At 45.1% G+C, this 22,034-nt stretch overlaps 2 protein-coding genes across 5 annotated transcripts; both read right to left on the reverse strand.

The window, feature by feature from the left end:
• Window positions 1–131: 131 nt before the first annotated feature.
• On the reverse strand, window positions 132–14,265 carry LOC122022760 (protein phosphatase 1 regulatory subunit 16A-like). 3 transcript variants are annotated; one of them, XM_042580867.1, is made up of 6 exons: window positions 14,014–14,265; window positions 13,646–13,755; window positions 13,442–13,540; window positions 13,221–13,283; window positions 12,798–13,100; window positions 132–898 (listed from the first exon to the last, which is right to left on the reverse strand). In XM_042580867.1, the coding sequence occupies exons 2-6, from the start codon at window positions 13,646–13,648 to the stop codon at window positions 854–856; spliced, it is 513 nt and encodes a 170-aa protein (XP_042436801.1). In that variant the 5' UTR covers window positions 13,649–13,755; window positions 14,014–14,265; the 3' UTR covers window positions 132–853. The 3 variants fall into 3 exon arrangements, with proteins under 3 accessions (XP_042436801.1, XP_042436799.1, XP_042436800.1); XM_042580865.1 differs by having other exon boundaries at window positions 13,173–13,283; XM_042580866.1 differs by having other exon boundaries at window positions 132–961; window positions 13,173–13,283.
• A 160-nt stretch (window positions 14,266–14,425) lies between these two features.
• Window positions 14,426–21,669, reverse strand: LOC122022758 (protein disulfide isomerase-like 1-5). 2 transcript variants are annotated; one of them, XM_042580863.1, is made up of 12 exons: window positions 21,129–21,669; window positions 20,628–20,757; window positions 20,282–20,447; window positions 18,587–18,705; window positions 18,110–18,190; window positions 17,942–18,028; window positions 16,984–17,055; window positions 16,823–16,891; window positions 15,623–15,700; window positions 15,381–15,515; window positions 14,976–15,029; window positions 14,426–14,899 (listed from the first exon to the last, which is right to left on the reverse strand). In XM_042580863.1, the coding sequence occupies exons 1-12, from the start codon at window positions 21,632–21,634 to the stop codon at window positions 14,780–14,782; spliced, it is 1,617 nt and encodes a 538-aa protein (XP_042436797.1). In that variant the 5' UTR covers window positions 21,635–21,669; the 3' UTR covers window positions 14,426–14,779. The 2 variants fall into 2 exon arrangements, with proteins under 2 accessions (XP_042436797.1, XP_042436795.1); XM_042580861.1 differs by lacking the exon at window positions 15,623–15,700 and adding an exon at window positions 16,080–16,157.
• Between the last annotated feature and the right edge of the window lie 365 nt (window positions 21,670–22,034).

The raw sequence follows: 22,034 nt of genomic DNA on the forward strand, positions 1-22,034 counted from the left end.
TATCTTTTTTTAGAACACTAATGCTCCGTTTACTAAGGTGGATCAAGAGAGGGGTGATTTAACAAAATTTGATTCTTATAAAATCGAACAATCAGTCTTTTCCTTCTTCTGAATATGTGAAATCTCATTTAATAATGCCATTATAGAATCAAATCCAATCTACAAATTACATTATAGGTTTCAAACACTGAAACATTCCTTAATCCATCGCCAAATATTCTTCCTCTGAAATGAAAAAAAAAAGTAGGCCATTCCAAAAATTATATTAACAAAATAATCGAGCTTATCGACACTTAGCATTTGATGCCTGGTATGTGCTCTGGCTACAAGAAGTAAAATGTTCTAAGAAGCCTAGAAGAATCATCAATGAGTGAGCAGCTGAAGACCAAGTTTGAGATCCTCCATTGTTATTGTCACTACCTCGTCAGTGTCGGTGCAATCAAAATAAAGTCGAAGATCCAAACTTTCACGAGCATTTGCACGTAATGGATCTATTAGTCCTCCATTCATCTCTCTCCTCTGTTTCTCAGTCGTCTCACTATTGATCAGCTCTGCAATGGCCGTGATGCTACAGGGCGAGTGGAGCTTGAATCCGTAGAGGAAACTGTTCTGGTCCTGGTTATTCATTTTGAGATGAAGGATTTGAGCGAGTTCGGTTGAACGGAAGTTGTCGAAGTGAAAGAACTTAGTCACCCTTCTACAAAAACCTTTTTTTGATTCAATCACGCGTTTCATTGGCACTGAGTACCCAGCAAAAATCACCACCACTTTACCACTATCCATTAGACATAATTTCTTCTAGTGCCTCCAAGCCATAGTCCTTATCGTCTGCTTTTTGCATTGGAATCAATCTTTAAGCTTCATCTACAAAAAGAATTCCTCCCTTTGCTTCACTTATCTGGGGAAATTGTTTGATGTAGCATCAGGATCTTTAGTCTAACAGTATGAAGATTTCACAGATCTACAAAATTACAAGATCATAATTTAACTATAGAGATCTCTAAAGTTTGTTGAAGTTTTCCATACTAAGAAATTAACAAGATACTAGAAGCAATGTTGTGAGAAATTAAGAATGCTTCAAGGTGCGATACTGACGTCTAGTGCATCTAAACAAAGGTAAACAAGGAAACCCATGATATCAGGATAATAACGACTATATATATATGGAGGAGTTTACCAAGAACGCGAGCAACCATTGTCTTACGTGTCAAACAAAATAACCATTCCAACACTATCATAGAAGCAGCAAGAAAATGGGAGAGAACATTTATATCATATTACAAACTCAATAAGGATTTAGACAATAATGACAATCTGTGTCCCAACTATTTGTGATGGACTACAAGGACTAGTTCTTGGCATTGAGCACTATGTTAGACTATATTATTAGTGATCCGGCAGTAAGGACGGGGGACCCCTCTGGAGGGGAGTCAATGTCACGTGGAGATCAAAAGTCAAAAGGGTCAGCATGAGGCCCGGCCGATCGGAGAAGGGTTGGGTCGACCAGTCGAATGGGTCCGGGCGGAATCAAAGACAACCCGACGGGGAGTCGGGTTTCCGACACTCATGGTGAACAGGGTCGCCGGGCCGAGCGGGTAGCTCGCTCGGCCGACGCGTAAAGCATCAATGCTGTGAAGGAACACTCTCAGCCGAGCACCTTGTCGGACCGATACCTACGCCCGGTCGGACCGATGCCTGCCGAGCGGATGGACGATCGGCTCGGGGAAAAAGAAGACAAGGACAAAGGGACATTGGGAAACATCTTCTGACAACAGGCATGTTCGACGACCAAGCTATACGCAGAATCCTACGACGGAAGGTTCTGCTGTCACATCAGAGAGGTGCTCGGACTGTAGCAGTATGGTGTCAGACATGCTCCTCTGGTAAGCCCATACTAAGGTATGGTAAAGGACATGTGTACGCCTCGATAGATGTGCATAAGCCTCCCCACAGCTCTATATAAGAGCTCTCAGACTTCGCCGGAGGTACGCGATCTCTGATCTTTGGAGCCACTTCATCGTTTTCCTCTTGCCTGACTTGAGCGTCGGAGGGTCGTCGCCGGGAACCCCTTCCCGGCTCGACTTCCTTGCAGGTTCGCCGGAGATTCGTGCAGCCAGTCGAAGACAGCGGAGAGCGCCACGTCCCCAGCGTCCATAGACTCACCGTTCGGACAGGATCAAATTGGCGCTGTTTGTGGGAATGCACCTGCATCCGAGCGGAAGAGATGGACGAAGCTGGATGACCGCACACCGTGATGCTCTCCCAGGAGGAGCTCGACGCTCTAATCGAGGCAAGAGCAGCTAAGCTCGTGGAGCAATAGAAACAGAAGGCGCAAGCCGAGCGAATGGAGCAACAAGCGACGTCAGCGTCAGGAGGCCGAGTGAAAGCACCGCCTGCCCCGGTTCCATTTCATCGGGCCCTATTCCGTACGCCTCCTGAAGCCGCACCAGCTAACCTTGATCGAGGATCTTCATCCGACGAGGCGCCTAGGCGAGATTACAGAAAAGGCAAGGCTCCCCGAACGGACGCCTCCCCCGAGCGGATCAACCGGCAGTTTTCAGAGGCTATCCTGCGGGACCCTCTGCCCAAGCATTATGTGCTCCCGGCGATCGGGGAATACAACGGAACCACCGACCCGGACGACCATCTAGGAAAGTTCGACAACACCGCTACACTACATCAATACACAGATGGAGTGAAATGCCGGGTGTTCCTTACCACCCTCTCGGGATCGGCGCAACGGTGGTTCCGGAGGCTGCCGGACGGATCCATCACCAGCTTTAAAGAGTTCCGCATCGCTTTTCTCCATCATTTTGTGAGCAGTCGGCGTTACCAGAAGACCAGTGTTAGTCTATTTGCCATCAAGCAAGAGCCCAGGGAGCCGCTCCGAGCTTATATCCAACGATTCAACCGGGTGGCCATGGATATTCCAATGGCCACCTCAGAAACAATGATGAATGCGTTCACGCAAGGCCTCGTGGACGGTGACTTCTTCCGTTCACTTATTCGAAAGCCGCCCCGAGACTATGATCATATGTTACACCGGGCCAATGAGTACATTAATGTGGAGGAAGCACAGGCGGTCCGAAGAAAAGAAGCTCCAACTGAGCGGCTAGCCCATGCCGAGCGGAAGCCGCTCACTGGCCACCAGCCGCCCAGAGGACCGCACACCGAAGCAGTCCGCCCTCACCACGCAAGGCCCCACGCCATCCAAGATGTAGCTGCCGAGCGGCCCAAACCAAAAAAGAAGGTATGGACCCCCATGTTTTGCTCGTTCCATCGGACCGACACGCATAACACACGAGATTGCCGAAGTCTTCCCCTGATCGCCCACCCCGCTCCCCGGAGTGGTCGTCGTCAATCGCCACCATCCGACAGGCGACAGCGACACCATGAAGCCGATCGGCGGATATTCAGAAAGTCTCCTGAGCGGTATCATCCTCAAGGGCACGAGGACAATCCCCGGGTATCTAAGGAGTGGCCTAGGCCTTCCGCACGGGAGGAAGAAAATAGAAGCAACACGTCTCAGGGCGAAATCAACATCATCTCTGGCGGACCGACCGGAGGTGACTCCAACAGAGCAAGGAAGGCGAGTGTCAGGCAGCTCGAGATCCATGCGATCGGCTGCAGTCAAGAACGGGCGAGCGGGCCCGAAATCAGCTTCGGGCCCAGGGACCTTGAGGGAGTCGAAGTGCCACATGACGACGCCCTCATCATCAAAGCGGTAATAGCTAACTATACTATTCACCGCATTTTCATCGATACAAGCAGCTCGGTCAACATTATATTTAAAAAGGCTTTCGACCAACTGCAAATTGATCGAGCCGAGTTGCTGCCATGGCAACCCCCCTCTACGGGTTTACGGGCAATGAAGTTCTACCGGTCGGACAAGTCCGACTGGCTATTTCGCTGGGAGAAGAGCCGCTCAGAAGGACGCGGACTGCCAACTTCGTCGTGGTCGACTCTCCCTCAGCATACAATGTTATCCTGGGGCGACCGGCGCTCAGTGAGTTCCGAGCGGCCGTCTCTACTTTCTACCAGAAAATTAAGTTTCCGGTTGAAGATAAAGTTGGAGAAGTACGAGGAGACCAGCTGGCGGCTCGGCGATGCTACGTCGAAATGGTCCGAGCCGAAGCTAATTCCGCGAGGAAGATGCCACGGATCGAGGTGAACGCCATAACCGAAAAATCACCCTCTTTGGTTTATGAAGAAAAAGAAGAGGTACAGATCCACCCGACCCGATCGGAGGCCACCACATTCATTGCGGCCGATCTGGAGGCAAGCCAGAAAAAGGAGGTGATAAAATGTCTCCAGAGAAATTGCGACGTCTTCGTTTGGTCGACGCATGAGTTGCCGGGAATTTCGCCAAGTATAGCACAGCATGAGCTTCACGTCCGATCGGACGCTTGGGCGCTGAAGCAAAGGAAGAGGGACTTTAGCGCCAAACAAAACGCCATTATCCGAGCGGAGGTCGAGAAGCTCCTGGAGGCCAGCCACATAAGGGAGGTACAGTTCCCGAGCTGGCTCGCAAATGTAGTGCTAGTCTCCAAGCCGGGCAACAAGTGGAGGGTTTGCATCGATTTCTGGGATCTCAACAAAGCATACCCAAAGGATTTCTACCCTCTGCCCCGGATTGATCAATTGGTGGACTCCACAGCCGGGTGCGAGATGATATGCATGCTAGACGCCTATCAGGGTTACCATCAAGTACCGCTCGCCCGAGAAGATCAAGAGAAGGTCAGCTTCGTCACAGTCAACGGCACTTACTGTTACAATGTAATGCCGTTCGGACTGAAGAACGCGGGAGCAACCTACCAACGCTTGATGAACAAAGTATTCAAGGAGCAGATTGGACGTAATTTAAAAGTGTACGTGGATGATATTCTCATCAAGTCCGTCCGAGCGGCTGATCTTTTTACGGACATAGAGGAGACCTTCCGAACGCTGAGGAAATATGGAGTCAAGCTAAACCCTCAGAAATGTTTGTTCGGAGCAAAAGGCGGGCGTTTCTTGGGCTATATAGTGATCGAGCGGGGCATAGAGGCAAATCCTAGCAAGGTAAAAGCGTTGTAAGATATGCTGCCCCCAAGAAACCTGAGGGAAGTACAGCGTCTGACCGGGCAGATATCTGCATTGTCAAGATTCATCTCTAAGACTGTCGACCGGAGTCTCCTTTTTTTCAAGATCCTACGCAAAGCTACCAAGTTTCATTGGGACGAGAAATGCGATCGGGCGTTTGAGGAGCTGAAGACATACTTGAATTCCTTGCCCGTGCTAGTCAAGCCAGCTGTAGGTGAGCCGCTCTGTATTTATTTATCTTCAACCGAGCAGGCAGTGGGCTCGGCATTAGTGAGGACGAGCGGTGAAGAACAACCCGTGTACTTCTTGAGTCATATTCTAAAAGATGCTGAGTCTCGCTACACTGGGCTCGAGAAGCTGGCTTTTGCTTTGGTCCTCGCCGCTCGGAGACTTCGTCCTTATTTCCTAGCACATACAATCATCGTCCGGACAAATAGCCCATTGGGAAGAGTATTGCTGAACCCAGAAGCGTCCGGACGGCTCATCAAATGGACAACAGAGTTAAGTGAATTTGACATTCAGTATCAACCCCGTTCAGCAATAAAGGCGCAGTCCTTAGCAGATTTTGTTACCGAAGTGCAAAATCCCGAGCCCGAAGCTATGTGGAAAATATTTGTGGATGGATCGTCCACTCGGCTCGGGAGCGGAATTGGTGTGCTATTACTCTCTCCCCAAGAAGAACGGATGCACCTATCCGTCCGGTTGAACTACAGAGCCACAAATAATGAAGCGGAGTATGAGGCCCTCATAGCCGGCTTGCAGGCAGCTCGGCATGTAGGAGCCGGTCGGGTGACAATCCATTTAGACTCTCAGCTGGCCGCTCAGCAGCTCTCGGACACTTTTAAGATTAACAACGCTTGACTCAAGCTCTACGCTGAGGCCTTCGAAAAGCTCAAGACCCACTTTAGAGAAGTCATTATCCAGAAGATACCCCGAGCAGAGAACCAGGCGGCAAATGAGTTAGCCAAGCTCGCAAGTTCAATATCACTAGTCGTCATCCAGTAGCCAATTGAGCAAGTATCCTTGGTGGCGTACATTGACCGGATGGAGGGCCTCACATTCCCGAGCGATTGGAGGACAGCCATTATGGAGTTTCTGCGCTTAGGTGCGACATCGTCCGATCGGGAGGAAGCCCAGCTATTGAGAAGGAGAGTCGGCCGGTTCACGCTCGTTGGAGACCAACTCTACAAGAAGGCTTTCTCCCGCCCACTTTTGAAATGTGTAAGCTCAGAGGACGCGAAGTACATCCTACAGGAGGTGCACCAAGGATCTTGCGGAGGTCATCCGGGCGGACGATCGCTGGCCAAGAAGATCCTGCTGGCCGGGTACTTCTGGCCAACCCTGCAAGCAGACGCCGCTCTGACTGTCGCGACGTGCCTCTCCTGCCAGAAGTACCACAATGTCTCCCACCGACCGGCGGAGGAGATGAAAGCATCTACAGTATCCTGTCCGTTCGATCAGTGGGGAATGGATATCGTAGGTCCGTTCCCTATGGCGAACGGTCAGCGGAAGTTTCTACTAGTGGCGGTCGACTACTTTTCCAAATGGGTGGAGGCCGAGCCACTGGCCAAGATCACCGAGCAGATGGTCAAAAGGTTTATCTGGCAACATATAATCTATCGGTTCGGCATTCCTCGTCGGCTCATATCTGATAACGGGGGATAGTTCGTCGAGAAGCAGCTCGAAGAATGGTGCAAAAGTTATGGCATCGAACAGCACTTCACATCCGTGGCGTATCCCCAAAGCAATGGTCAAGCCGAAGTAGCCAACCGGGAGATCCTTCGCATTCTTCGGGCTCGGCTCGACCATATGAGAGGAAGCTGGGTGGACAAGCTGCCGGGCGTCCTATGCGCTATCCGCACGACCCCAAAGGAAGGAACAAGCGTCACGCCATTCCATTTAGTGTACGGAGGCGAAGCAGTTATCCCAATTGAAGTCGGCGTAGCGTCCGTCCGGATCCAGAACTATGATGATGACAATGCCGACCGGAGGAACATGGAGTTGGACTTGATCGACGAAGAGCGAGCCAAGGCGTCCGTCCGGCTGATGGCGTACCGGCAGAGAATGAAGCAGAACTACAATCGGCGCGTGATCCCTAGAGCATTCCAGGTCGGCGACCTAGTGTGGAAGAAAGTAAAGCCGGTCGGGGACGTTGGCAAGCTGGAGGCTCCTTGGGCGGGCCCCTTTAAAGTCATCGAAAAGCTCCGCTCGGGTGCCTATTATCTGGAGGATGAAGACGGACGGCAACTGGATCGACCATGGAGCGCGAACCACCTCCAGCCTTACCGGGCAGAGTGAAAGGTGCGCCAATGTAATATATGTTGTATACTTTCCGTTCGGCTGTATACTTGAAATGCAGGAAGTGAAAAATCGGAAAATTATCGTGAGTATAGGGCATCGAGAGTCGGACCGGCGACTATAAACCCTCCGGCCGGAAGACTGTCAAGCTCTGACGAGTCGAACCGGCGATTATAAACCCTCCGGCCGGAAGACCGTCGAGCTCCGACGTTAAATATCGAGAGTCGGATCGGCGACTATAAACCCTCCGGCCGGAAGACCGTCGAGCTCCGACGTTAAATATCGAAAGTCGGACCGGCGACTATAAACCCTCCGGCTGGAAGACCGTCGAGCTCCGACGCTAAATATCAAGAGTCGGACCGACGACTATAAACCCTCCGGCCGGAAGACCGTCGAGCTCCGACGTTAAATATCGAAAGTCGGACCGGCGACTATAAACCCTCCGGCCGGAAGACCGTCGAGCTCCGACGTTAAATATCGAGAGTCAGACCGGCGACTATAAACCCTCCGACCGGAAGACCGTTGAGCTCCGACGTTAAATATCGAAGAGTCGAACCGGAGACTATAAACCCTCCGACCGGAACGAAAGACGCTTGAAGATAAGCGGCAAGGGAATGTAGTGATAAGTCGCAAGCCACCTACGCCCGCTCGGGAGGCTTAGTCGGCCGAGTTGTGTGTCATAGGCCCCGATCAATCACCCACAAGCATGCAAAGTAAAAATGAAGTTGCACAAAGATACATTTTTCATTGAAATTAGAGAAATCAAGACCGAGCAGCCGAATTACAAAAGGGAAGTTTTTGGCCGAACGACCGAATTACATAAAAGACTTCTATTCCAGAAAATCATAAAGGTCCTTAGGGATGGTGCTAAGGAGCGCCGCATAATCTTGGGCCGGGATGCTGGCGGAGTTAGGGAGCTGACCCTTGGACTTCAGATAGTCCGTTGTGGCGGTGATGGCCAGCTCAAAGGCGGTATACATCCGCTCGCACACTTTTTCTGAAAATTTGGTCGAGCGGATGTGCTTCAGCCTCAGGGCTGCGACTCGGCCAGGTTCCGCCTCTTGATATTCCTTGAAGGCAGCTTGAGAAGCTTCGAGAGACTCCTGGAAAGTCTTCAGTTCATCCTTATGTTTAATCGCCTCGGCCGAGCGGCTCGCCTTCTCGCCGTCCAGCTGCTCTATCAGCTCTTTGACTCGTTGCTCCAGGCCCCTCGCCTCGACATTTTTCTTATCCAGATCGGCGATAGCCGTTTTCTTTCGATCGGTTGCCAGGCTTATTTTCCGATCCAGTGATTTGACCTGTCGTTCGAGTTCGGCCAGAGTATGGGCCTGGCCGGCCGTCTTCTTTTGCTCAGCCGCCAACAGATCTTGGGTCTTCTTGAGCTCTTTCTGCAGCTCGGCATATGAGGGGCCTTGGGAGCTGGACGGGCTGCCCGAAGCCTTCAGGCTCTTTAACTCTTCGTCCACCATGGCAAAACGATTGGAGACAGCGATCTTCTCTACCCATCTCTGGCATAAATAGGAATGTTAATAGCCGATCGGAATTATGGCATAAAAAACTTCGGAAGAAAACACACTTACCCCAGTGGGTCTTCTTGAACTCTTTCTGCAGCTCGGCATATGAGGGGCCTGGGAGCCGGACGGGCCGCCCGAAGCCTTCAGCCTCTTTAACTCTTCGTCCACCATGGCCAGACGATTGGAGACAGCGATCTCCTCTTCCCATCTCTGGCATAAATAGGAATGTTAATAGCCGATCGGAATTATGGCATAAAAAACTTTGGAAGAAAACACACTTACCCCAGTGGCCTGCTGCATATGGCTGTTGGCCAGATTGCCGAGTGGAATCATCGCGACACGTGCCCGAGCGTCGGCCCACATCTCGACTAGGGGCCCCTTCATGGTGATCATGTGCTCAGGCGCGGTTGGCCGATCGGACTCGGGCATCAACTCTTCGGTGGGGAGATGCAGGGAGACCCTGATGGTACGGTGCCGACCGGGAGTCGTCTGAGCGGAAGCTGGGGGAGGATCGAAGAGGGTGGAAGGGCGCTGACAGGTATGGCCTCGAGGGGGTCCGCGGACGCGTCAAGTTGGGAGGGGGTCCGATCGGACGAGATCGCCTCAACCGCTGAGGCTTTGCCTCGAGAAACGGCGGTGGTCCGTTCGGACGACTGGACCGCGGAAGTGGCCGATCGAAGTGGTGTCTCCGTTCGGTGCCTCTTTTGTCGGAGAGGGCGCTCTTCCTCCTGAGCGGAGCCTTCCTCCCGGACGGAAGGCCCTCGGCTAGAAGTTATGCCAACCACCAGCTCCGGGAGAGAAGCCTGAGCGGCCGACTCCTCGTGGGTCTCGCTCTCCCCTTCGTTAGAGCCGACCGGGGTGATGCCCAGTTGCTCCATCTCCTTGGCAGCTGCGGCCTCAAGCGCCGCCGCTTTCCTCTTCAAAATCCCGGCCATCACGGACTCCATGACAATGTCCGCTGCAAAGGAAAAAGGAGAAAATTAGTTAGCAATCAAGGCGAATGCACAAGTAAAATTCTTACCGAAGCCGCTCGGGAGGGGAGTCCGGATCGGACTCAGACCAAATATGTACATCACCCCTTCGGGTAGGAATTTGTTGATGTCGAACTTCAGACCGGCTAGCATGTTGGCAGCGTGAAGATAGTCCGGTCGGGTCTTGAACCTCTTTAGCTCAGGGGAGGTTGGCGGTCCGATCTGCCACTGGGTTCGGAAGGAGGCCCGTTCGGGAAGACGAAGATAGAAGTAGTACTCTTTCCAATGTTTATTGGAAGAGGGCAGTTTATTAAAGAAGACTAAACCGGGCCGAGCCTGGAACATGTAAGTACCCAGCTCGGACTGTTTAGGATAATAAAAATAGTAGAAAACCTCCGGTCGGAGGGGAATGTTGTGGATTTTAAACAAGACAACAACGCCACATAGAAGGCGGAAGGTGTTAGGGACTAAGCTTCCGAGCGGAATGCCGAAAAAATTACAAACTTCTACGATAAAGGGATGGATTGGAAAGCGCAGACCGGCTATGAACTGGTTGCGGAAAACACAGAAAGCTCCGCGTGGCGGTTTGTGCGACCGAGCGGAGGGGGAGGGTAAGATAAGTTCAAAGTCAGAGGGGATGTCAAAATTGTCCATCAGAATATCGGTGTCGCGCCGATTGAAGCACGACTCCATGGTAGTATACCATGGGCCGAGGGCTAGGTCTTGAGGCTGAGAGGAACTGGCCATTGTCCGAACGGGCGAAACCACAAAAGGCGAAGAAAGGCAGATGATAGAAGGAAGAAGATGACAAACGAAACATTGCCCAGAGGACCAAAACTCGAGAAAGAAACGCAAAGAAAACACAAGAACCAAAGATAGAAAAGAAGAAGAACCTTACAGAGAAGAATGAAGATCGACAAGGAACACGGAATCGCCGGAAAAAGAAGAACCGAAGCTGCCGGAGCACTGAAGCGCCAAAGGAGGTTACGGAGCACGAGAAGGCACAAATGCGGCGAGGAGGGGGAGAAGGAGAAGGCTTTATAGGGTTGAGCCCGAGCGGTCTCCACCGTCGGATGCAGGTCACGAGAACCGAAGCACGCATCGGACCGTCCATTTTAAACCGCCTCGGTCTCGTCGCCCGCGACGCCACCGCCGTACGATGACGGCAGCAGTGCCACGTGGCATTCGGCCACTAGAATGCATTTAATGAGCGCCTTCACGAGGCACAGAGCGCATGCCCAGCCTTAATGTCGAAGATTGGCGCAAATTTTGGAGAGATCCGAGGAATGTTGGCGTTGACTAAGGCCATAGCTACCCCCGTGGGGGTCGAGCGGAGGATAGTTTCACAGAGATGTCGCTCGGCGTGACTGGCGGTCCAGTCAATCGGACTAATCGCCTCCTTCGACTAGACTTGAAGGGGAGGCAAGTGATCCAGCAGTAAGGACGAGGGACCCCCTCTGGAGGGGAGTCAACGCCACGTGGAGGTCAAAAGTCAAAAGGGTCAGCATGAGGCCCGGGCGATCGGAGAAGGGTTGGGTCGACCAGCCGAATGGGTCCTGGTGGAATCAAAGACAACCCGACGGGGAGTTGGGTTTCCGACGCTCATGGTGAACAGGGTCGCCGGGCCGAGCGGGTAGCCCGCTCGGCCGAGGCGTAAAGCATCAATGCTGTGAAGGAACACTCTCAGCCGAGCACCCTATCGGACCAATACCTACGTCCGGTCAGACCGATGCCTGCCGAGCGGATGGACGATCGGCTCGGGGAAAAAGAAGACAAGGACAAAGGGACATTGGGGAACATCTTCTGACAACAGGCATGTTCGACGACCAAGTCATACGCAGAATCCTACGACGGAAGGTTCTGCTGTCACATCAGAGAGGTGCTCGAACTGTAGCAGTATGGTGTCAGACATGCTCCTCTGGTAAGCTCATACTAAGGTATGGTAAACGACACGTGTATGCCTCGATAGGTGTGCATAAGCCTCCCCACAGCTCTATATAAGAGCCCTCAGACTTCGCCAGAGGTACGCGATCTCTGATCTTTGGAGTCACTTCATCGTTTTCCTCTTGCCTGACTTGAGCGTCGGAGGGTCGTCGCCGGGAACCCCTTCCCGGCTCGACTTCCTTGTAGGTTCGCCGGAGATTCGTGCAGCCAGTCGAAGACAGCGGAGAGCGCCACGTCCCCAGCGTCCATCGACTCACTGTTCGGACAGGATCAATTAGTAAAACCAAAACAAAATAAACAGTTATTTAATTTTCTTTACTTTTCCGTTTTCCAAATCTAGTAAGAGAACTATTCACATGGAACGTCAAAAGGTGATGCAATTAGCCATGTGCAGGAATCAAAGTCTATCTATCGCATCAGAAACCTGTGTCATGGAATCAAAACATGTGATTGCGAAAAATTTGCCATCCAGCTTATCGCCAAGAGTCTTTTTAGGGTTCCAAACTCAATGGTGGCAACTAAAAACAGATTAGGATTAGGAAGAAATACAGAAATCAATCATTGATCCTATTTGAGCACTTCTATACGACAGACCTCAACAAAAAAAATTGTTAACAGTTTATTGAGTGGCTAATTTGTTAGTCCAACAGAAACAAAGCATTGCTTGAACTCATATTACCCAAAATGTGGATTGCAACTACTTTGGAAATATTACCTGGATGGGTACTTCTTTCCTATATTTCTAATTTGTTCAAACTACCAACAAATTCATGAAACAAGAAATAGGAAAATCCTTTCAGACGACTAATAGAGACAACCATATTCTGTGCATGCTCAAACCATGCATCCAAGTTAAAGCATAAATGACTGGTTTGCTATGTGTAGACTAAATAAGCAGCACTAGTAGCATGTCAAACTTCTTTACAAAATGAAAAACATACATCCTGTATTTTCAACTTAAGAGGAGAGCCCATTACGTATTATCATGTACCTGTTCCAGGGTAACCAAGGAAAGCCATAAGTGGAGGCCTTCTTGGAGCATATTTAATCCAAATGCTCTTCTCTTCTCATCAAAAAGCATGCCCCTCGCCCATCTGCGCAATTGCATTTTGAGATCTTGCAATCCAATAATACCTGAAATAGCTGATTTAAACTCATCCATCTTAGCTTTTGCTTCACTACAAGACTCAATAGCTTTGCATTTCCTTTGCTCTTCCATGTGCTTGATAAGGAGTCCTCGAAGTTTCTCTCTACTAGCACTTTCCGAGAGATGATTTAAAGGGGTCATGCCCTCCTACAAAGAATATCAAATCTCCCTTCAAAATTTCTAAGTTGACCTGTTGATACAAAATTAATGAAAGCATACATTATGTTTGGCACTACAATTGGCATTGTATTCTAGCAATGTGCTCACAGTTTTACAATCTTCTGCCCGTAGTGCATGCCAAACTGCCAGATGTAGTGGAGTCATCCCATTCTGCAATAGACATTAAAAAGGAAAAATGCAACAGTGGTAAGGAGCTACATGAGCACTAGATGCTATGTATTCCCCAAGAAGATTGCAAACAATGAAATTCAAATACTTAACAACAATAGCTTTAAGAGAAAGGTGAAGTAATCTTATAGAAGATTTACGTTAACTTTTGCATCAAGTGAAGCACCCTGTGCCAGTAGGAGTCTTGCAGATTCGCTACAGCCATTTTTTGCTGCCATATGAAACGGTGTCTCACCATACTGCAATAAATTGGTTCAAGGAATGCCAGTTAATAGATTATCATGCAGGAGAATATATTTACAGAAGTTAACACTGGTAAGAAAGGATTATTTGCCTCAGCCTACCATGTTCTATGCCTCCAACTCAATTTTCTCAACACCTTTCCGCTCGAGCAGGTATTTTACAATACTGGTATTGTTACATCCGGTTGCACATGAAGAGGTGTTTGTGACATCTACAATTAATAGTTAGGATAAGTTCTCAAGATCCGAATTTAAGTACAAAAAGATAATGAAAGAAATGTCAAGATTGCAAAGGCAAGAAACGGATCACTGAGATAATCAAAATATCTCTAGGTTACATCAAATCAACAGAAAGAGGAAGAGACTAAACTAGCCATTCAAGACTTATTAATGGTCCTTAAAGAATACAGTTTGGATGTGAACTAGCATGCAATTCATTGTTAAGAATTCAGCCCACACAAATTATTTACCAAGTAAAGAAGAGATTGTTCAGGCCGTCCTCATAGTCCATTTTCCAAAGCTTCAACGACACCAAAACCACGTTTCTCCAGGAAATATATATATATCTCAAAGTAAGAAGCTAGAAAACCAAATTTATTTGTTATAATGACAATTCAAGTGCTGAGAGATTATCAGTAATCAGCTCCTACAGAATAGAGATGGCTGAAACCGTCTTACCAACAAACGGAGATATTTTGAACGCAAGTAAGAATTTTGCTTACGAAATGGTACCAAGAAGATAATAATTTCCAAAGAAAGCGCCAAGTTGCAGTTGATATCTGGGTCTCTTAAACCATCCACTGATTGAGATTGGAGGGCAAAACATTTAAACGAAAGAAAACGGGTAAAGATGAAATTAGAGGGAAAGAAAAAAAAAGGTCATTACATCAAACCGACAGGTTATATTAATCAATTCGAAAGACCAATTCGTCTACAATAATCATCAGCAAACAGAAAGGGGAACAAGAGGCGCCATAAAACTGAAGACAATTCAGTAGAACAATCTTCTGAAGACAATTCAGTAGAACAATCTTCCGAAACAAAGAGAAGAACTACTGTCTCTGAAAACAAGATCAGGCGAGGAGACAGAATGGGGAAGCAAAGGGTAGGTGGGGATGGCGTTCAGCAGCAAGTCCTTAAACCTCATTTCCCTTTCATCATCAGGCGAAAACAAAAAAAAGATCACAATAAACCTCGCTGCGAATCCATGAGAATCTACTTGTAACATTTTGTTCATCACAGTTCCTGTTTCTTTTCCTCCTTTTCATCCAGGATTCCTCTATCTTCATCAGCTTTAGCATGTTTTTTTACGAAAGCAATGAAATCCTTCAAGCTTGACTTCTTGGAAACTTTTATCTGAAAAATGCTGTACATTCATTACAATACATAAAGCAATTGCAATGGACAAAGTATCGATATGGGCAATACATACAGGTTTCGACTTATCTCCAGCCGGATAGAGTAGAAGCGTCGGGTAGTTGTTTATCTGCAATTGCAATACAAATAGTGAAGTTAAAACAGAAGATGAATATGCTACATATTGAAGTAAATACTTAATGCTAAGACTTGGAGGTTCCGATGAACTATGAACAAAATTCTTTTTTTTTTGTTTGACAAGTGAAGCTGAATGCCTATGATTCTTCTTAACAAATATTCCTTCCACACAATTTTGACTGAATTTGGAGCACAATAATGTATTTATAACGTATAATCACTAATCTGGAATCTACTCAAGCTTTAGATGATAGCTAATTATCTGCATACCGGAAAACTAAAGGCGACTATAAAGAATTTCAATCTAGTTTCCCTATTGTTTTCGTGATGCTTGAATCAGTACCTCCAGCTTTGGGTGTTCATTCAAAGAAGCATCTATTCTGGCAAATTTCAAATCCTCCAGTCCTTTAAAGTGCTCGGCCAATTTCTGTACTTGTTTGCTGGTAGCATCACAATCCATGCACCATGGAGTATAGACCTATAGCTCAAAACAAAGCCTTTATTGTTAACACGCAGACAAATGTTTCGCCAGTAACTCCTTCAAAAATGAAAGAACTACAAGCTGACTCAAGCGAAATGGAATACCTCTAAAAATACACTTTCGACACTTTCCAAGACAGAAGCACTAAATGTCTTACCGACAACTTTCTCAACCATTGCCTTCTGTGTTATTCATGAGAGAAAAAAAAAGAACTGACTTAGAACATGATACGATAACAATACAACAAAAGACACAAGTATTGAAGCAATTTGCTTCCAAATTCGCATGACCAATAAAACATATACGAGAAAAAGAATCAACAGAAGAGTTAAAGTAGAATAATGGACGTAAACGTATCATAGTTAGTCATTTCTCTTGCAGATGTAAAATTAATAATTACCTTAATTCTACATACTTAGATTCTCATGGTCCATGGAAATGAAGTATTATGGTATTTATTTTTAATTACCTATAGAATTAAATCTATATGATCGCGACCATACTATTATCATACAGTTGATGCGTTCCTGTTGTCCTGCTGACTCAAGCGAAATGGAATACCTCTAAAAATACACTTTCGACACTTTCCAAGACAGAAGCACTAAATGTCTTACCGACAACTTTCTCAACCATTGCCTTCTGTGTTATTCATGAGAGAAAAAAAAGGACTGACTTAGAACATGATACGATAACAATACAACAAAAGACACAAGTATTGAAGCATTTTGCTTCCAAATTCGCATGACCAATAAAACATATACGAGAAAAAGAATCAACAGAAGAGTTAAAGTAGAATAATGGACGTAAACGTATCATAGTTAGTCATTTCTCTTGCAGATGTAAAATTAATAATTACCTTAATTCTACATACTTAGATTCTCATGGTCCATGGAAATGAAGTATTATGGTATTTATTTTTAATTACCTATAGAATTAAATCTATATGATCGCGGCCATACTATTATCATACAGTTGATGCGTTCCTGTTGATGGGTGATTTAAAAAAAAAAAATCCTTGCAGAACAATAAATTTCCTTCTCAAGGACCAAAAAACATTTGAAGTCATTAAAAAAAATGTGACGTTTAGTGTTTCGAAAAAATTGCTTATAGGGAATAATATCAGTTAAAAAAACTGATAATCCAGTTAGCCTCATTAACTATCCCTGGGGTGACAGGAAAAAAAATAATAAAAAAATTTAAAAATTAAAAATTGGTATTCGCATATATGAGTTGAGAAGCTATGGCAGGATGTTTAACATGAATATTGTGTACACAAAATTGGTAATTGCATATATGATACGTACTTCACTAGGAATTGGCTCTGACTTGAAGTATGGTAGCAAAGTACCATGAAGAAATCGGTTACAGAACTCCTGTAAAGTTGACCCAAACAGATAATCATATAGAAGGGTCCACCTTTAAGTGTTCGGTCAAAAGTTGAAATTTGCAGAGCGGTTCAACTTACTTCCAAAGTGCTCTGTGCAAGATCTGCTTCCAGTAAGTACTTGGAACCAATTCTATTATCAAATGCAGTAACCTGTGTATCGAAGGAATGACCTCGTAACTTTTTTGATCATGATAACAAGCTTAAGACAATATTTAAAAAAAAACATTACTAGAACATTGAAATGGAAACAACAACAATATGGCAGCGAAAAAAAAAAATAGATAGGCAATGTCAACTGAGAAGAACAAGTCAAATAAGTGAAATAGAATTTAAGCATGCAATATGTTGACCAAACGCTGAAACTAGAGAAGGTAATTTGTTATCAAGGAACTGGATAGAGTCAACTTAGCATTTGATGGCCCATCAAATGTAAAACCAAGAACTACTAGCAAATGCAAGCTGGAAGCCTCCAAAGATATTCAAAAAAAAAAAAAAAGATAAGGAGTGAAATTTATCACATATTTTACTATATCTGAGTCCTAGTTTGTGAAATACCATAAATCATATAGTATGACAGGGCCCTTCCCTTATAGTATAAAGTTTTGATTATAACCTAACAAAATATAAACAAACAATTGGAACTAAAGTCATGAGTTTGAAACCCTCTCCTTATTCTCTTACGGTTAATAATATGTTATGTTGAGCCTGGTATACTTGATTCATGTGACCTCCCATGGTCTAAGCTTTGTCCAGTTTGATCAAGATGGTGTTTTAGAATAGTACAACAATCTAAAGAAAGAATCCTGAGTCTGGGAAAAGCGAGTGGAAAATTTGCCTCTCATTTAGTTTCTACGGCAAATTTGGATCAAGATCTCATCTTTGTTTCAAACTAGATAAAAGTTTAATTCCCACCACTAACAAAATTACACACAACACACACAGAGGCAAAATAGCTTAATTATCAAATTATACCATGAGTTTTTATAGCTTTACGATGAGCATTACAAATAACAAAATCAAGTGATAGAATTCTTACAATAGGCTCTTCGGATTCAAGTCCATAAAGAGTCATAAATGGTTTTGCAAGGTTGTCTTGAGCATTGTCTACATATATAAACATTATCTGCATTGTTAAGCAATATAATCAAACCTCAGGAAATCCAAGTAAGAAATGCACTCTAAGAAGCAGTACTATTTTACTTACATTTCTCTTATAAGACTTTGCAACATCTTGAATTAGTGGTCGAAGACCATCAAAGTCCTCAGGAGTTGAAAAAATAAAAACCTAGAAATAAATTGAGCTGACATTAATATTGTCATAAAGGTGCAATTGTCAGAAATTATCGTGTTCCACAATTGTTCTATTCTAAATTGAATCGGCTGATCTCAATTGGGTTCCTCTCCCCTCAAACAAGAAATCCTAATATCTCAAGGTACATGCTAATTAATAGACAGTTAGTCAAGAGAGATCAGATACAATATATCAATTAGGTATCGTCTTCCAAGGAATGAGAGCCTATAAAGGATAACAAAAAATTAGCTCGCTACTAGATATAAACAGTTGCCTTTCTTCAGACATTGTTTTCTTTAACTTTTTCTAATTTTAAATTTTACGAGTCATAGAATTTCTCTAGAAAATATAAGAGCGTAAATAATGCAAGTACAAAGGAGCAACAACAACCTGGAGCTTAATGGCACTGGAATATACTCTAGCAGAATTTAGTTCAGTCAATTCAGTAACTAGAGGAAATTTATTGTACTCTATGAACTGCAAGATCCTATGTTCTTCAAAGTTGTCATCTGCAGAAGCAAAGAAAAAAAGGTTATATATATATATATATATATATAACATCAACAGTTTATGTTGCAAATCTTATTAAAAAAAACTAAACAGAACCAAGAAATCAAAACATCATCAACATTAGAAACCTTAGGACTACAAACTAGGGTTGGGCATGGAGCATGGGGCATGTTGGGGCCAGGGCAATTTTTTTACAAAACGTGACCCAACCTGGTTTGATTTGGGTAATTTTCATACCTGGAGCCATGCCCAAAAATTTTAAAGATCTTAACCCATTTTTTTTTTTGGTTCGGGTTTTGGGGATTTTTAATTTCCAAGGAATTTGGAGAATTCCATGATTTTTAACTTTTTAGAAAAGCAAAATATAAAGTATACTACATAAAAAATCATATCATGAAAAACTCTAACGACAGAATTATAAAAAATATATTAGAATCTATAATGATAAAAACTGTACAATGATGATGCAATTGAATGCAAAATATATAATCCATAATAATTATATATAGGACTATGGAGGCAAGGGAGGATGCAAGCAACGAACTGTTGAGAATATTGTGAAAGGAAGAAGGATTGCTAGTAGGGATGCTAAAAGGACAAACATAAGCAATGTTCTTGTAAGATCATATGAGGCAAAAGGTATGCCAGAAGGGACATAAAAAATGGTAGTGACATTGAGTTACCGAAATGGAAGGAAAAGGGAAGGAGTGAAGGGAAGATAATAGTGAAAGGGCGGATGATGAAGGAAATTGATCTGCCGATTGTTGGTGCTACCATACCCTGCCAGATCGTGGAATGGTAGAAGGTGGAATAGGTACTTGGAAGGTTGAAGGGGAAGGGATGCAAGTCATAACTCCTACTTAATTAACTAGATTATTAATTAATCATATATACGACTGACAATATATAACATATAAAATATGCAACTCTTGCTTAACTAAATGAAATGTAATTTAATTGATATGAAATCAACAAAGTTTATGCTTTGTAATAGTTTAGAGCCACCTCTAAACATGGCAGGTAAAACTCATGTAGAAATGGCAAACTGGTCGCAGATGAAACAAACCTAGTTTGAGTTAGATGCATTAAAAGTTAAACCCATTCAAGAACAAAAGAAAGTTTGAAACTAAATATATCTAAATTCCTTCCACTTATCTCTTGACTCAATGCATTGAGCACAGACAAATAGCAATCAGATTCTACATCATGACTGAAAAATTAGCTCATGAAACACCGGCATGTATCTCTATGCTCGATATGGCGTGAGCCAATGCATATCGAGTCTAACCTGTTCAAGGAAACTCAGAAGGCACAAAATGCCGGAGCAACATGTAAAAACTATTTCCATATCAGGCTTTAACAACAACATACATTCAGCAAATTTAACTGCTGAAATTGGTACTCAAAATGAGATTGGAAATACTTTCAGACGACAAAGAAAAGAAGACTAACATTAAACTACATTTAATGAGCATAAAAGTCATTCTTTCTGGAAACAGGTCAAGTTTCTAGTTCTCATTTGTTCTCCAAGCCAAGGAAAAAATTGTACTATACTAACTGGACTCACCAACTTACCGAATTTCTCAAATCTTTCCGGCTCACTTTTCACAAGTCCTATGAATTTCTTATCCAGTTCAACATCTGGGAACAGAAGTCTAGCTATGGTGCTGTCAATGGTTTCCACAAACTGGATTTCATTGTCTGTGATGGCTGCTTTGAGGAATTCATCATATTCGGGTCCCTGCAAAACAATTTAACAGAAACCATCAGAATTTGCAGATGTTGCTTACAGACTTATGCATCAACATTCCAATTCCCATTTCCAAAGAACATGAAATAACAGGAAGAAGTCAACAGTTAACAAAATGAAAACATCAAGTCAAGTGATGGTGCATCCTAAAAGGGAATTCTAATTACATACTTCATAATTTTCAAAGTAGCCCATAATAAAAATCTGATGCCATCTTAGGAACTCCTCAGCTGCATCTAAAGAAGATAATCGAATAACAGGAGCACCAGTCTTCTTTTTCACCCAAATCACTATCTCCTCCCTGAATTTAGAAGACGAAATTCCTCTTTAGTAATCGTTTGATAAACAATTTTTGCGGACAAGAGTTGCTGATAGTAGAGCTGGAACCATGTGAACAGCAGCAATTACAAAGACAAGCAGATGACAAATAAATGTTACTCCCTTTACCTATGTATGTTGCAACTTGCAATGTGCACAACACACAGTGACTTAACACTTTATCAGGGTATTAGAAAGAAGGCAAAAGTGAATAGAAACTAAAATAAGTTGTGTTTTAGAGAATCTAACCACACTCTTACAAAGACTGCCACATTTAGTAAAATGTTTCAATCTCGTGAAAATATGTCCAGAAACTGCATGAAATCATCAAGGAAAGAAGAAGAGATCTTTTACTTGGTAAATCCACCCCTATAAGCCAGCGGCGACCCATCAATGAAGAGGAGTATCGTCGGGAAACCCTTGATTCCAAGAAGCTTCGCAGCCTTCTCGTGCCTCTCCGCATCGAGCTTCGCCACCACGAGGTTGCTTCCCATCTCTCTAAGCGCAGTTGCGGCCTCTGCGAACTTCGGCATCAGCTCGGCGCTCCTGGGGCACCAAGGGGCATAACCAAGAAGCAGAACGGCCGCGTTCGAGAGAACCACTTTCTCGGCGTTCTCATTGCTGAGCTCTACAACGATCTTCTGAGCGCGGCGCAGAATTTCGGCCTCCGAAAGCTTGTTCTGGATGCCGCCGCCGGCGCCCTTCTCCTGATCTTCCTCCTGATCTACCGCCAGGAGCTCTTCAAGCCCCTCAAGATCATCTTCTTCGTTGTCGATAATGGATGCGGAAACTCGCAGGAGAGATTGGAGCAGGAAAAGGAGTAGAACAGTGGCAAGCACAAATCTTTGCGAAACGGGCATGCTGAAAGACGTACCGGAACTCAAAAAAAACTGCTTTTTTGCTTCAAATTTTCTGGAAAAAGAATGAAATTGCTGTTGAAAAAAAAGGTAGATCCGCTACCTTAGCGGCCCCCCTAGTGCCGGCCCCACGGATATGGAGGGAGGTTCATGCAGGTACACAGGCCATAGGCGCATGGCGGGGTAAACCCCAGGTCGTCAGTTCCTGAGAATCGACCCCTGGCCATTACGCCAGAGATACCATGCGCCCACCGTCTGTGCTACGCCCTGGGGGCATGAAATTGCTGTTGAAGCAGCGACGGCGACGATTTGTTCGGGTGTTTGGTTAAATGATGAGAATAACTATGTATGAGTTTGATAGTAGGATGGAATGGGAATATGAATGGAAATGAAACTCATCAAG

This window comes from Zingiber officinale, chromosome 9B, assembly GCF_018446385.1.
Source record: "Zingiber officinale cultivar Zhangliang chromosome 9B, Zo_v1.1, whole genome shotgun sequence".
NCBI classification, from domain to species: domain Eukaryota; kingdom Viridiplantae; phylum Streptophyta; class Magnoliopsida; order Zingiberales; family Zingiberaceae; genus Zingiber; species Zingiber officinale.

Bases quoted from the DNA above. Each gene is read 5' to 3' on its own strand.
- LOC122022758 (XM_042580863.1), bottom strand. From the start codon at position 21,634: ATGCCCGTTTCGCAAAGATTTGTGCTTGCCACTGTTCTACTCCTTTTC. The intron at 16,892-16,983 runs GTAAGTTGAACC...TCAACTTTACAG, and splicing joins TTGCACAGAGCACTTTGGAA to GAGTTCTGTAACCGATTTCT. The intron at 14,900-14,975 runs GTATGTATTGCC...AGCATTTTTCAG, and splicing joins CTGGAGATAAGTCGAAACCT to ATAAAAGTTTCCAAGAAGTC.
- LOC122022760 (XM_042580865.1), bottom strand. The intron at 13,284-13,441 runs GTAAATCTTCTA...TGTCTATTGCAG, and splicing joins CACTTGATGCAAAAGTTAAC to AATGGGATGACTCCACTACA. The intron at 13,101-13,172 runs GTATGCTTTCAT...TATTCTTTGTAG, and splicing joins ATTGTAGTGCCAAACATAAT to GAGGGCATGACCCCTTTAAA.